The 16545-nt window shown below is 38.3% G+C and overlaps 1 protein-coding gene across 1 annotated transcript; it reads left to right on the forward strand.

Moving 5' to 3' along the window:
- Positions 1 to 2662: 2662 nt before the first annotated feature.
- On the forward strand, positions 2663 to 15881 carry LOC148717040 (uncharacterized). Its single transcript, XM_088745445.1, has 11 exons — positions 2663 to 2870; positions 7394 to 7742; positions 7930 to 8079; positions 8615 to 8737; positions 8985 to 9110; positions 9900 to 10151; positions 10782 to 11093; positions 11665 to 11916; positions 12687 to 13010; positions 13530 to 13778; positions 14679 to 15881. Exons 1-11 carry the CDS (start codon positions 2736 to 2738, stop codon positions 14996 to 14998), a joined length of 2592 nt encoding a protein of 863 aa, XP_088601571.1. The 5' UTR covers positions 2663 to 2735; the 3' UTR covers positions 14999 to 15881.
- The last annotated feature ends 664 nt before the right edge of the window (positions 15882 to 16545 follow it).

A 16545-nucleotide genomic window follows, 5' to 3' on the forward strand; every position in this document is an offset into this window, starting at 1 on the left:
GAAGTCGTTCATTCTTAAGAATATTATGCGCTGTTTAATAAAGTAGCAGCGTTTGGAGGATTACAATTTTCTTTCTTTCGGTTAAATTATACCGTAACACTTGTTTCGCTGAGCATTCATTTTATTATAATTATTTGCTGCGCGTGCTCCGTTTAACTTCATATATCGCAATGCTTGTCGCGTAGAACGTTTAATTCAAGGCGTGTAGTCTTGTTGTTCAGGTCAGTTTGACCATGTAAACCAGCTATTGTACTATTATACTTATTAACTACTTATTTGCCACAAGTACGGAGGCAGTCAAGAAGTATGTTTTCAATTTGTTTTGAACACTTGTAAGGCCAAGTGCCAACGTAGTTGCTTTGTATTTTAGATCGAATTGTGGTATTACATTAAATACGGTTTTTTTTCCGTATTAGCTATTTGGTCTTCTGATCGACGGAACAACAGCGTTCCTAATCAAGAGAGAATAGGAGTGTGTTAGATCATGAGGAATGCTATAAAAAGAGAGATGGATTATTAGGCCGACCCTCGGGCCATTTTGAAAATTCTTTCTACTCCGATCCGTTTTTACGCGTGATTGCATTTGGTAGTGACAGGATTCTATCACATAGTAGATCATTATCCCCTTTAGGCTTTTTAGGACAAAGCTGTTATCAACGTTCTTAGGCGACACTACCACAAATCTAACGTTATCGCCGGGGGGTATGTTAGCAAAATCTACATATTCTAGAGCGAAATCGGAAAGTTACGATAACTAAAAGAAACATTGAAGAGTTTTGATAACTAAGGGCAGTATCAGATGTTTTTCGGTAACCGAATGCAACTTCGGAATAATATAACGACGAATGTCGAAATAAGATAACGATGTATTTCCTAACACTAACCATCAGTTAATAATTTTACATTCCGTGCCCCAACTAGGTTAACATTGTCGTTCCTTGTGTCATTCCCTCCCACAGAAGTACATTTGTCAGTACAATCTGTTTAATGATTAATCCAGAAGCCATGCTAATGATCACAAACAACATAATCAACTGTATGGGACTGTGCAACTCAACTACTGCGCGGCCCTTTTGTAGTATTTGTTAAGCGTTTGTTTAAAATTCGGTTCATCTATATTTTCTTTTGCCTAATCACTAATAGACTATTCTTCCCGTTTAGAATCTCCTTTAAATTTTTTCCTCTCGTTGTGTTTTCCTCTTTTTAAATTCAACAAAAGATAACAGCACTTTGTCTTGAATTCAATCAATATTTTGACGTAAGTTTTCGTTCAGCCAATTCTCGAAGACTAATACAAAACACTTTCTCTGTTAAATATCGTCCCGCATACCAACTTGTTTTGATAACGGAAGTTAAGAATAAAAAATAGTCCTCAGACTCAAAAACGGTGGAGTTCTTAAATCTATAAAATAAATAAGATGTTTGGAGCGCGCTTATTGGTCGTTAGGTGTGGCTGGATAAGTATATATAGCAACAGTTTAGACGATTCAGTTTCTCGTGTTTTTTAGAATTAATTCATAGAAGCAATGGGTAACTTTACTTGTGGGAAGTGGGATGAGGGATCCGGAGTTCTCAAAAAGTTGTGCAAGCCCTCGATTGCAGCTAGTGATTGTATAACTGTCACAAATTCTTCCTACCCTCCTTGGACGAGGCTACGTAAACACAGCAAAGTAATTCATTAAATATTGCTGTGACAAATGTTGTGGACTCTAAATGTTACAAAGCGTTTACTAATTAATCGTTTTAATAGCAATCCTTAAATGAAAGAATAAATAGAAACTTTGTGCAGCTTCTAAAATATATAGATTTGAGCCGGTTGCATATATATTGCGGAGATACTGTACAGCTTGTAAAGAGTTTAAGCATCTCAGTTGCATCGTAATTAGGGACTTTAAGCAGTCAGGAAGGCAACGCCACGGAAGACGTCGATTAAAAAATGAGTTTCTACTTTTAGTTAGAATTTCGAAAATGGCTGCATGTGTTTACCACCTCATAGGGCGCCAGACCTCAAACTCAACATAACGCATAAAAGTAGCTTTGAGTTCCAAATATAAATTAAAATAATTTGCCTCCGCGGTTTCGCTTCGCAGACGACGCAAATTTTGGTGATTTCACGTTGTTTTGCAAAGGACAGCTAAGAAATGTACAAAGTTTTAAAACGCACGTGCTAGGCTAATGTTCTGCCAATTAGATCTGTTGTTTTTCCACGTTCTCGTTGCCGTAGCCGTCGTGGTTTGCTTAAAGTCCCTATTATAAGTATCGCAACGGCCAGGAATTTGTCATGAAAAACTAAAAGTACGTGCCCAATTTGGTTTCGATAAATCTATTTATACCATTACAAATTTAAAACAAGTTCATTATAAATAGAAAGCAACCTCCTAATTATTTAAGCAGTCTGTTTTTGTAATATATATAAATCACTTGTAAAGTAACAGCTTTACAGGCCATCAATGACATTTTTCTTGACTCTGTATTTTCATTCAAACTGTAGCAAATGTAAAATTATACAGTTACCGTTTGTTTAACTGAAAGACGTGTTCCCAATTTTATTTCTGTTAATTTCCTCACAACACTCCCAGACACCCACTGGCAAAAATACTATTCTTTTACATTAAGATATATACGTTTTAATTAAAGCTCGGTAAGTAATCTTCACTCGTTTTGTTTGTTGACATTGACTAAAGAATAATAAAGCAGCGGTAAATACTGACATTATTTTCATCTCCTTGCAAGTGATGTTCTGTCATCACACCTGCCAAGTCTTCCTGCATAGATGTCCAAAGGTCTTTCCTTTCAAGACACGAATTTGTTTGAATCGTCCAAACATGAGGTATAAGAAACACAGAGCCAGCAGTTTGAGGAAATTAAAGGTGAGTAAAGTTATCTTTTTCTTAATTTCAAACAGTACTACACAAATATATCATTCATAGTTTGTTTACACAGCACTCGTAGGATGCACGGCACAAACCAGCCTAGGCAGGGCTGAACGAAACGAATTAGGTTGGAAACACAATTTCAGAACTGGATAACAATTTTATGATATTTCGTAGCTGTTCATGTTGAAAAAGGTTAAGTGTTTGGTTGTTCAGCATCGCCTATCTATACAGATTCTTCTTCAACGTGATCGGGTAATCTTATTTTTCGGTTGATCCTGAGAAAACACAAGAAAGAAAAAAAACAAGCTTGCGATGCAACATTCCACGAAAAGAATTTCTACACATTTTACAATAACCATTTTATTGTTTAAAAAATAAAAGACGAAGAATTAGTGATCCTAGGTTCTTATACAAAAAGGAATCGATTCAAATCTAAGTATGATCTATAACTTCGGAATGCTATATATAGCTAGTTTGCCAGCTTAAAACAGGCTCTGAAAAGGGAGTCAATATATGTCACAAGTTTCGCAAGACTAGGAAAATACACGAGTAATTCTTTTCAAGCTTATTGGCTGTACAGCTCAAAATGCAAGACTCGCAAAAAAATGAAAAAGGGAAATCTTCGTGTATAATTCAGAAGCGAGGAAAAGGCAAAGTAAGCAACATGTTCGCAAGTCACGTAATTTTATCTTAAATATTCATCACGTTTTGTTTAATTTTCCACACTCTCGAACATTTCCTGCCCCAATAAAGTTTAGCTCGCCGAGATCTCAGCAGCATGATAGCCGTTACTAAATTCATTGAGACTTCCGCTTTATTTTAGAATATAACAGGAAAAACTGAAAAAAGCGATAGTAAAAAGATTTAAAATTGTAGAAAGCAACCATATTTTTAACAAGAAAACTCAAATGCGAAACAACGGTAAAGGCATGCCAAAGACAAAGTCTTTTTGTTTTTTTTTTCCTACGAACTAGTTCTTTATCTATTCAAGATCCAGAGTTTTAAAGTGCGAGATAAACTATTAATCCAGAAGGAAAGATTCTGATTTCAACATGACGATGTCGTGAGTGTAAGAAAGCAAATGGCGCGCAAGGAAGGTGGAGCGAGAATTCCTTAATTTGCCTTAAGTGACCACTTCCCTTTAATTTTACGCACATCGCTGGCGTTCTCACGCATTCTCAAGCGTTTCGCATTCCTCTCTCGCAAGGCACGGCGATTATGATGTCATGAATGTGACTTAAAGCAAGCTATTTTGGGTTAAAAGGAAGCGTAAGGGTTTTTATTCATTCAGATCTTTATAAGGATAATTTACCGGTAGGCTCTTGTAGATTGTGCTTAGCATTATTTGGAAAAACGAGCTTAATTTTTGCTCATTTTATAAGAATAGCACCGCTGGTATAATCAGCATATGTATGTGTTTTTTTAAGGGGGGGGGGGAACATTACCTGAATAAAGTTCATGTTTTAGCATAATTTGGAGAAAAAACCGAGCACTACTAGTAGCATCATATGCTACTTTTACCAACACAATCTATAAGGGGCTATTCACTGGTCGTCTCAAACGAGAATATGAGAAATTTTTTTATGTTAAAGCTTAAACCATGTGATTAAGATTGTATCTAAGCCCTCGGCACGTTAACAACGAAAATGTAATTTATGAGTGACATGGGAACGAATTTGTCAGAAATTAATATTCTGACGGCACGTTAAAGAGGTTCGCGTGGCATCATGGTAGTTTCAGATTATTTAAGCGTTTTGCGGAAAAATTAAAACATTCCAGGTCGGTCAGTCTTGGGTTTGACAAATTTATTTCTTTTTTTTGCTTATTTAACGTAATTTTGTTTTACAACTATCTGTGAAATATCACTACTTTCACTGAATTTTCTGTGTGATTTGTAGTGTAACTAGAGGTTAGATACCATTTCCTCAGGGTATCGTGCTGTTGCATTAGATGAGGAATACGTTCCACAAATTTTTTGGCCACTTCTAAAGAGTGGTTTTTAGTGCGTTTTCGTATCTGGCGTAGCGCAGGCTATTATATTAGAACCAAACAGTTTCAGTGAATACTTGCAATGCATTGTAGATTGTATATAGGATATGTATACTACAAGTAGGACGTGCACACTACATATATCTCGCTGTTTGAATTTTGACTCGCCCTACTGGCTCGTCAAAATACGGCACAACTCGTGAAAATATTCAGCGATACTACACCACAAAACATCTAATAAGAGATTCATTATCCAACACGCCAAATCATTTACTTCAGTGCGGGCGAATTTCGCGGATATTTCTGCTGGAGTACAAATATCGTGTGATATTTGTACTCGTCTTGCGCGTTATTTGTACCCTACGAAGCACAGTTACTTACTTTACTTTTATTTTATTTATACTTGATCAATTGGAGCTTGTTAGGCTCCTAGCATGTACAGCTAGTGTGTCGAGTTAAGAAATAATATATGTAAATTAACTATGAAATAAAGGTATTAAGTCAACGAATTGGCTAAAAATATTATGTATCAGGAAATTGAGACCAAAAAGTAAGATTAATTATATGATATACAACTCATTAATTATTAAGAACATATTGATATGAAAGCAAGAAGATTGAAAATTCTATGTAGAGCATAAAAAACAACTGTAAGTGTCGAACGTTATTTTTCTAATTTGAGAGACAAAATTTCTAATGGTAGGAGCAGTTCTTAGTTCATCTTGCAGGGAGTTCCACATCTTCGGACCGTAGTACCTAAAAGTATGGAGTCCATACATGGACGTGCTTGCTCTAGGTAGAATAAGCTTCATTTTACCACGCAGATTACGTTCATTACTTCTTAGTGACAGGAGACTACTAAGAGGTGTTGGTGTAGTAGCATAGATAACTTTATATATAAGTATACACATGTCCTGAATCCTTCTATTTTGCAGGCTTAGCATATTTTCCTTTACAAGTAAATCGTCATAGTGCTAATGTTGTCATTAAAAATACATCTCATTGCACGGTCGTTTAGCTTTTCGAGTTTGCCAGCTTCTGTTTTGCCACAATGCATCCATACAGTAGAGCAGTAGGTAAAAGAGGCAGAATATAGGCTTTGTAGAACAAAAGTTTTGTTTTAGTACTCAACAGCTTCTAAAACCTACTTATGATCGCTATTTGTTTGCTTGTTTTCTTACATAACGATGTAACATGTTTACTAAAGTTCAGATTGTCATCTATGTGAACACCAAGTAGCTTGCAACTCATGTTTGGCTTTATAACTGTGCTTTTTACCGAGAAACTAATATCTTCTTCATTCGTTTGGTTACGTTGAGCCTTGGCTCGTCTAAATAATAGGGACTCGCATTTCTTGGCGTTGAGGATGAGACCGTTGTCACTAATCCAGCTTGACATAATGGCTAATTCTGAATTTAGAGTATGTTGTACAGTTAACGCTTCTCAATGACTAAAATAAAGTTGCTTGTCATCGGCATAGGCTGATAATTTTGCCTTCTTTACATTATAGAACAAGTCGTTTATAAAAATATTAAATAGGTGAGAGCCCAGCACGGATCCTTGAGGCACGCTCGACATCAAATTCCCGTGACTTGAACGAATGTTTCCAAGTTGTACACATTGCGTTCTGTTCTTTAAATAACTTGCAAACAGTTTTAAGCTTTTCAAGCCAATGCCATAAGTCGAGAGCTTTTCGAGTAAAAGATTAGGTTGAAGGCGATCAAAGGCTTTGCTGAAATCTATTAAGACCGTTCCAATGATATTTTTATGGTCCAGTTCACTTTTTCAATCCTCAGTTAATCTCAACAGAGTAGAGAGACAACTATGTTTCTTCCGATATGCAGTTAGAGATCCTGAGAAGATATTCCCAAAGTGTGCTGTTAACTGAGGACTCACACATATCTCAAACATCTTGCTTATTGCCGGCAAGATTGTGACAGGTCGATAATTTGTTTGATCCATTGGATCTTCGCATTTGAAGGATGGTAACACTTGTTGGATAATAAACTACTGTTAGTAGGATGTGTAGACTACAAGACTGGCTGACTCATCCTAAATAAACTTTCACATTAAATATCTCGCCTGAGTGTAGTCAGAATACAACGTTTCTAAGGGGGTAGGGGTGCAGGCCTCACTGATATCTTTGTCAGAATGCAACATTTCTAAGGGTAGGGGTGCAGGCCTCACTGATATCTTTGTCAGAATGCAACATTTCTAAGGGGGTAGGGGTGCAGGCCTCACTGATATCTTTGTCAGAATGCAACATTTCTAAGGGGGTAGGGGTGCAGGCCTCACTGACATCTTTGTCAGAATGCAACATTTCTAAGGGTAGGGGTGCAGGCCTCACTGATATCTTTGTCAGAATGCAACATTTCTAAAGGTAGGGTGCAGGCCTCACTGATATCTTTGTCAGAATGCAACATTTCTAAGGGGGTAGGGGTGCAGGCCTCACTGATATCTTTGTCAGAATGCAACATTTCTAAGGGTAGGGGTGCAGGCCTCACTGATATCTTTGTCAATTAATCCAGGCCATCTTTGCTGTAACGGTGAGGAGAATGGTCCTCCCAAGGCTCTACCACATGTTAGTGCTACTCATTCTTTGTAAAGAGTTTTCGAATGTAAACGCTCAACAATGTAGCTCAGGCGGAGTCTCCAAATTCGGTATGATGCTACAACGTCACATCTTCAAGAGGATCACGGGAGCTGCTTTGTCAGATGTGTGCTTGCGAGAATGCTACGCTGACGTCAGATGTCAAAGTTTCAACTATGTCTTTACGCAAAACATATGTGAGCTGAGCAACCGCACCAAAGAGGCCAGGCCAGAGGATTATGTTCCGAACCCTGAGAGATTTTACCTTAAGCGTGATCACAAAAGAGGTTTGCAAATTTTACTGTATTTTCCCTTTAAGGACATTTTTAGGGCACACATATTCAACCAAAAATTACGGAGCCATGTTCCATCCCCTCCTTATCTTCGTGCCTCAAGCCAAGTCCTTGCCCCTAAAACGGACATAAAATTTTGCTTACTTGAAGTGCTGTGCTAACGATTGCTGTTTTCATCCAGTCCCTCTCGGTTCTATTCCTGAGCTGCCTGCAGAGACTTGCCAAGAAATCAAAATGAGCGAAGGAGGACAAGCGGTTAGCGGCAAATACTGGTTTTTCTCGATTGTAGCCGACAAGACTGTTCTGGCTCCTTGTGACATGAAAACTGAAGGTGAATTCAAGTTTCTTTTTAACCATTCATATCTTTGTCCAGGTTTTAAAAGGCGGTTTACCACCATCAAATAAGTTAACAGAGATGTTATGGGGAGAATCGAACTCAGAAAAACGAGAATTAAACTTATTCGTGAGGGTAAGTTAAAAAACGAAGCAAAAAAAAGAAAAACAACAAAAATGAATAAAATAGAGGGAAGAATTTGACCGAAGCAAAGCTATTAAAGATTATCATCATCTCTCTTAAACCTTTCCATGAATTGAACCATTGGAGAACAGTTCAAACAGAATCGGGGGTTTTTTTGGCACATTTGGATAACCCTGAAAAGCGCTCTTGTTACTGCAACCATATGGTGGCAAAATTTAACGAATGGGGAAGGGGAAATCTGACTTCCCGAAGGAATCGTACAGAAGTACATTTTGGACTCCGCCAGAAGTCATGAAATAAGCAGTTGCTCTCACAAATCCGTAAAGGACTCATAATTTAGCGGACATCTTTTTCTTTGAAACCAACCGCAAACTTTCTCGTCTTTCAGACGTGGACGAATGTAACTCAACAATTCCCGTGTGTGACGTCAACGCCGAGTGCGTGAACACCATTGGTTCTCACAGTTGCTCGTGCAAAGAGGGTTTTACTGGAAATGGAAAAAAATGTATCGGTAAGTTTGAATTATAACTTTTAGTATTGCCTGAAGAAATTCATTTCAAAACAAAGCAAAACCATAGCAATCCCGGCTTACTCTGGAGATTCGATCCAAAATTACTTTAATGACTGATTAGAATTATTCCCCACACCGTGTCATGTTCAATTTAGCTAACAGCCAGACGCTTTCGTCAATAACAGTCGTTTTCAATCGATTCTTGCTCCTGAGTTCTAGCCGCTTTCCTTGTTATTCATTCGTTCAGATGTCGACGAGTGTACCAAGGAATCACGTGATTGTGACGTCCACGCTTACTGCAACAATACTATCGGTTCTTATCGATGCACCTGCACTCCCTGGTACCAAGGAAACGGAACGAGCTGCTATTTTCGTGAGTTTTTAAAACTAACATTTAGACACGAGCGAACTCTACTCTTCTTCTTGACTCTTCTTCAGTTTCAACATTTCAAAGGAAAGTAATTCCCAGGACGCTTTATTTTACCACTTGTGAACATCATAGCTACTTCAGGGGCAGCCATTATTTCAAGCCTGGGTATACGTACAAAAGGGAGGAGGAGGGAGCGGAGGGTAGAATGTTTAGTGGGATTACCCCTATCTGACAGACACTAAGGAGGGGGGAAGGAAGAGTGTAAAAATAGAAGAAAAATATTAAAAGCGGTGAGATCAATTTGTTTGCCAATCATAAGCTTCTTTCTGTTGAGGATTATTTGTTATATTCTCATACTCCTTTGTGTTTGATTCAGGGTTAATAACGTAAGGAGAAATTTGCTCCTGGTCACTCTTAGTGTTAAAAGGGTTCAGAACCGAAGACATAAATTCCAATATGTTCAAAACAGCAAAAACATAATTTACATAACAATGAAATTTTAACTTGACGAAGCTCTCACCAACATTTAAATTACTGAAAAGAAAGCGAATTCAACTCCTATGACTGAGACAGCCTTTCCATAAAGCGCACTTCCTAATATACACGGGGTCGGAAAGGGAAGCAATACCTAAAATCGACATGCGTCACAAAATGATTGTCACGATGTAATTCGGAGAAATGAAATGGTTAAGTGAAACCTTTACGAACATGGAGATGACTAATGCAACATGACGCGAAAACTTAAAGGTAGAGCGCCCTTACCTTTCCTCTATTTTTTGTTTATTTGTACAGGTGGCCTGAATAGTTCCGTTATTCTTACCAGCCTCGACTACAAAAACTACACAGAAAAGCTACTTTCTTATCTAGAGCCAGTCCTCCTTAGCTCAAAGCGGAGCAGGTTTGTGAGGTGTTGGCACGCTAAGACAGACGGCTGGGCGGCATCGACATTCCACAGCAACTGCGATGGGAGGGGACCCACAGTGACAATCATCAAAGTGAACAATTATATCTTTGGTGGATATACCGACGTGTCCTGGGGCGGAGGTAGGTATTGTAAATTTGTTAAGAAGAGACAAAACGATTTTATCGGATTAATCATTCTTACCCTCCGGATTTGAGGGGAGGGAAGCAGGGGAAGGGGGGGTTGCTCGATGGAATTTTGAACGATTCTCCTTTATTATGAGCTCCAAGCCTTTACCATTTCCTTATCGTGTTTTTGCCATCAGGATGTCTCCACACAGATATCGTCCATGGATATGATTGCTAGTCGACACACGTGCATCTAAAAACGTGTAGTAATGACAACAATAGGATCAAAGGGTTCTTTGGCTTCAAGTCTCAAATTTTAACTCGCTTTTCTTCAGAGTAACCACTCAACCGCGCGGGCTTGGAATTCATGTTTTTTATCCGATATAATATTTTCTAAGCCTGATTTACATGACTGATTTACATGACTGAGTTTTTTGTCAGTTCTCGGATACATTTCTACAATTCTAGATCGAGAAATAGCTCAATGACTTAGATCTGTGCGTGTATCTGAAGAAAGTAACAGATAACTTTGGGTAATTCTAGATTTCACCATTTTGAAAATGATTTTGAGTTAAAAGTTTGGGCCTGGGTACGAAAATATAAATTTTAAAACAAATTTCACCAGGTGGCCATTAATCATTTTAGGTTCCTGTGGTTGGTCATACGCCACCAAGGCCTTTTTATTCTCATTTTACAACGCCAAAGGATACAATCCTGTGAAGCTTACACAATACCGATACCAGCAACACGCTATATACAGATGTTCCTCCTACGGACCCCGTTTTGGTAGGGGACATGACATCTACGTATCAAATGACGCAGGAAACAATCAACGATCTTATACCAAATGTGGCAGGACGTACTCCAACCCCTCTGGCTACTCGACTGGAGACTGCGGATTTTTTACAGGAGCATATCATTTTACTCCATCTGACATTGAGGTTTTTTTCGAAATAGGTGAGTTATTGTACAGAGACACTTTAAACCCCTGTCGTAAATATACGATGACTAAAGACATAAATTCTAGTCCATGGCAACGTTCAGCGATTCTAAGAGCACATGCGCTGAGCCAAATACAGCAGCAAAATACTACTCAAGTCATTTTGGCAACAGCGGCAAACAAATTGTATCGCAGTTCCGGGGTATCAAAGCATATCAACCAAATCTGAGAAGAAATTGATCTACACGCATGTTTTGCCATTAAATTTGAGCAAATGAATAGGGTCGAATCTTGCTCAATTCGGTACTTTTTCTCTTTTCGTTTCTCCATTTTACATAAAATTAGGAATCTGTGCTTTCGTGGAGTTATCTTGTTGTATTTACAGAATAAACTCACGGGGAAATATTGAGTTTAAATCTGATTACATGGTGAGTACCTCATATTGTGAATAAGAAGATCTGTGACTCAATCGTAGAAAGCTCTGACGGTCGTGAAAACAGGAATAACATGTTTCTTGATATGTTTCTTAACATGTTTCTATGATATCTATAATTGTAGTTCACATTCGAGTTTTGATCACGAACATAGGTGGCCTTGGTACATCTTATATTCTTGGAACCCTGGATTCCAACATGTACTTGGAAAAGCTGATTTCGTTTTTAGACCCAGTTCTTCCCAGTATATCCCGTACTGACTTTGCCAGGTGTTGGCACGCTCAGACAGATGGCTGGGCGGCATCGACATTCCACAGCAACTGCGATGGGAGGGGACCCACGGTGACAATCATCAAAGTGAACAGCTACATTTTTGGTGGATATACTGACGTGTCTTGGGGTGGAGGTAGGTATTAAGTTTGTTAAGAAGAGACAAAACAATTCTAACGGATTAATCATTCTTCCCCTCCTGTACTTTGGCCATCAGGATGTCTTCACACATGTATAGTCCATGGATATGATTGTTAGTCGATACACGTGCAGCACAAGATTACATCCAAAAACATCTAGTGATAACAACACTAAGATCAAACGTCTAGTAATGACAACTCTAAGATCAAAGGGTTCTTTTCCTTCAAGTCTCATTAAGTTTTACTCGCTTTTCTTCAGAGTGATCACTCAACCTAGTGGGCTTGGAATTCATCTTTTCTATTAGATATAATATTTTCGAAGCCTGATTTACAAGGTTGAATTTTTTTTTTCAGTTCTCGGATACACTTCTACATTTAAAGATCAAGTAATAGCTAAATGACTTAAATCTGTGCGTACATCTGAAGAAAGTGACAGATAACTTTGAGTGATTTTACATTTTGCTATTTTAAAAAAGATTTTGGATAAAATTTTGGCCCTGGGTACGAAAATAAAAGTTTAAAACAAATGTTACCAGGAGCCCATTAATGGGCTTTTGATGTCACCCAATATTTTGCCATGTCCATTGAAGTATTTTGTAACAGTTTTTATGCCCAAATTCGTAACATCTCTCCCTCCCACTCACAAACATCTAGCCTGGAAAAACTCCCCGTCTAGTCTATGATAGAAAATGAACCCCCTCCCCTCAGGGGGGTTTATGTTTTCTTCCAACTTCCAACGCACGACTACATTGTTCTTCTATTTCAGCTGGTTCTTGCGCACGTTATTCTTCCTCCAGTAAGGCGTTCACCTTCTCTCTCTATAACGACAGAGGATACAATGCTGTGAAGCTGACGCAATACCGAAACCAGAAATATGCGATGTACAGATGTAATACGCATGGACCTACCTTTGGTGGTGCGGGGAATCATGATATCCGCATATCCAACGACGCTGGGAACAACCAAAACTCTTACACCACATGCGGTAAAACGTACTCGACGCCCTCAGGGTACTCAACTGGAAACTGTGGTTTTTTTACAGGGGGGTATAATTTTTCTCCAACGGACGTAGAAGTATTCTATGAAACAGGTAATTAAGAAAAAGACACCTTTTTAAGGATAAATAATTAATGAGACGTGTGGCAAAATCAATTCGTGGAATGTAGAATTATTCTCTAAAAGATGTGTTGCTGGAGTACGAATAGCTTACCTTTTTTCAAAATTCCAAGAAATTTCTATGCTTTACGGTCTCTGTCGCAGCAATTCTTTAAGTTCGTCACACAACACGTTTGGGTGACGAGTGAAAGAAGACTAGTCTGAACTACCGCAGGGGGTTGTGGGTATCAGATGAAAACAAAGTCGGTGGAGCCACTTAAAAGAGCGGTTGAGCCAACAAAAAAACGTTTCTCTCTCTCCATCGCCTATAATACCGCTTGGTAGATAAGCTAGGAATTTTTTAACTTACTGGATCAGTAATGTGAGATTATTTCACGGGCCAAACGAGGGGTGATAAAATTATCCACTTTAGGTGACTCCACGAGTCAAAGCTATAAGGGTTGTTCCATTCCTTTTGCTAACTGTAAGTTTTACTTTTCGTCTCCCTACTCAGGTCTCGGCTTGTCTGACATACTTCGAAGCCTTGATTATAACAAATACTTGAAGATGCTGTTTTCGTATTTGGACCCAGTCCTAATCAGTAAAGAGCGTAGCAGGTTTGTAAGGTGTTGGCACGCAAAGACTGACGGCTGGGCAGCATCGACATTCCACAGTAACTGTGATGGGAGGGGACCCACAGTGACAATCATCAAAGTGAACAGCTATATTTTTGGTGGATATACTGACGTGTCCTGGACAAGCAGTGAGTAACAAACAAGGAAACATCCCCCACATGTAGAAAAGATAACAAATCGATTAGTCATGGACTTTTCTTGTAGCAATGAGTACATCTTAGGGACAAAAAATATCATTGTAGACAGTAAAACGTGAGATCTCGAAGTAGACAAACTTTTAAATGGCTTAAAACGCGTTTGGAACGCATTTTAATCTAAAAGTTTTGTTTCGGATTTGATTTGATTTTTGATTATTCATTTTTATTTGATTTTATTGTGACATTCCCATTTCGAGGTATTTCTACATGTTTCGTTTTGTTCACTATTCTTAGTACACAGCTGAAACAAAGAATGTTTAATCAATGCTCTACTGGATTATGTGTTGTCTTTGAAAAACACTGGACCATATTTCAAGTTCTCTTTTTGAAAAGTAAAAATATGCTCTTGTGTTTTATATAATTTCTTTTTTTTTTAACAAATTAAGGTGCTCGGTTCTACTTCGGCAGGTTAAATTCATCTTGAATTCATCAACATGAATTTTTCTTTTTTCATATTCGCATAGTCTCAAACGTTTTTACTGAACACAGCCACCGGCGCAAAATTCCCAATCATAAAGTTGGTCCTTATTTTATAGTCCTCATAGATAATCCAAAGAAAAACGGAAAAACGCCACCATTAACAATACAAAGCCAAAAATACGAAATGTCAAAAAGGTGATAAATTGATCTCACCGCTTCAGATATTTTCTCCTTTTTATCATACATGGTCCGGTCCCCCCCTTAGTGCCTGTTAATGAGGACTGGTCCCCCTTTTTTATCTTGAAAACGATGTGATCCTCATTCCCAAAAATCCTTCGCCCCCCACCCTTCCCTCCCCTCCCCTCCCTCAGGTGACAAATAGTGACCAGTCCTTAACTGTTTTCATTTTAGGTTCCTGTGGTTATTCTTCAGCCAGCAAAGCTTTTGTTTTCTCTCTCTACAACGCCAAAGGATATAATCCTGTGAAGCTGACACAATACCAAAACCAGCAATACGCCATGTACAGATGTTCCTCCTACGGACCCACCTTTGGTTCTGGACATGACATCCGGATATACGGCAACGCTAACAGTAATCAACATTCCTATACTTACTGTGGCTACACGTACTCCAACCCCTCGGGCTATTCGACTGGAAACTGCCAATTTTTCACAGGAGCACATCATTTTACTCCATCTGACACTGAAGTTTTTTACGAAATAACAAACTGAACACTGCAAAACTACGCAGTCTAAGTATGAAGTATGTATATTAACATTTTTGAGTTAATAGAGTTACTGCCTCTTCGCACAAGGCCTGGTCAACAGACGTAGCTCTGTTTCCGTGATCTCATCTCACCCCTCTTTTTGTCGCAAACTTGTAAATGAGTTACAAGATTTACCAAGATTTCGGTTTTGACAATTTTTGTTGCTGTTGTTACCCACTGTTTTTTTTAAACGGCTACTCGGCTAATCACTGTGGATTTTTCACAGGATAGCTTTCTTTACTCTACCATTTTTACTATATCATTTTTCAGGCTAAAACATGATATCAGTTAAGTTGGAACCTACAGAAATAAATCGATATTTGTCTTGAAATAACCTACGTCAAAGGAGATTGAAATTTGAAACAAAAATATAATAATCGAACTCAAATATCAAGAACATTTCACCAAAGGTTGAACTTCTTGTTTATCTTATTTAATCATTTAATCCTTTAGCTCGACTAGACTAATAGATTTTAGCCAGTTAGAGGTGCGGCTAAGATCTCAAAAGATCATAATCCTGTTGTCAAAGAAAGCTAAAAATATATATTAATAATAAGTCTTAGGGGATGTTGGAGGTGGATGCATGGAGACATAAGAAGTCGGTTCCAGTCTCCAGTCAGTAAAGACGAGCGATAGGGCGAGTAAACCACAAAAGGCCGTTTGCAGTTATTTGAGAAACAAATGACCGAGAGCGTGCTACAGACAGACAGATAAAAAGCTTTAATATCCACGTTTAGCTTCACATGCGAGACGGTGTCACCTTTGAGATTTGTATTTTCGGAAAGGAACATTCGCAGCTCCTCTGTTTCCTTCAGACAGTAGACTCAAAATTAAATAAATTAAATAACGGTTTTGATCGACATTACACCGAATCTGTTGGACGTATTGATGGGATTGAAATGAAGAAAGAGACTGATTTAAAATGAGCGGGAGCAATCAAAATGGTTGTCCTCTTGCTCTTCAAAACCAGGAGAGGGTGACATGGTTGAAAACTAACGGAGCGCCATCACCATTTCGAGAAATAGAACAGGCTTAATACCCTGTAACCTCTGAGGGTGACTAATATCTAAATTCTCCCGCAAGTATCACTGCTGAATCAAACATTAAGCTCATGAGAATTAAGGAACTGATCATATGGAAATGTCCTAGGAAATGTAAAGAGAACAGTATAGAGAATACACATACTGATGCTTGGGTGTGAAGGATCAACTATTTTATTTTTCAAAACGGTCATACCGCCATAACCACTGAAGATGTCGGTTTTCTATCTTCAGTAAAAAGATCTGAACTAGATTTCATGTCATATACACACAGATAAGAGTGTACACGATAAACGCCACATCTCGCAGTTGACGGCAAACGTGGATTGAAAGTTCTGTGGTCGCTAAAATCCCTTTTATATGTACCATGTATTTTAACACACCATAACTTAAAAAAACTGCTTCACAAATTGTATAGAAAAAACTTTGTCGGACGGTTGATTCTTTTGACAGAAGTTTGGTTGTATCATCC

The sequence above is a fragment of the Stylophora pistillata genome, chromosome 14, assembly GCF_964205215.1.
Source record: "Stylophora pistillata chromosome 14, jaStyPist1.2, whole genome shotgun sequence".
NCBI lineage: Eukaryota > Metazoa > Cnidaria > Anthozoa > Scleractinia > Pocilloporidae > Stylophora > Stylophora pistillata.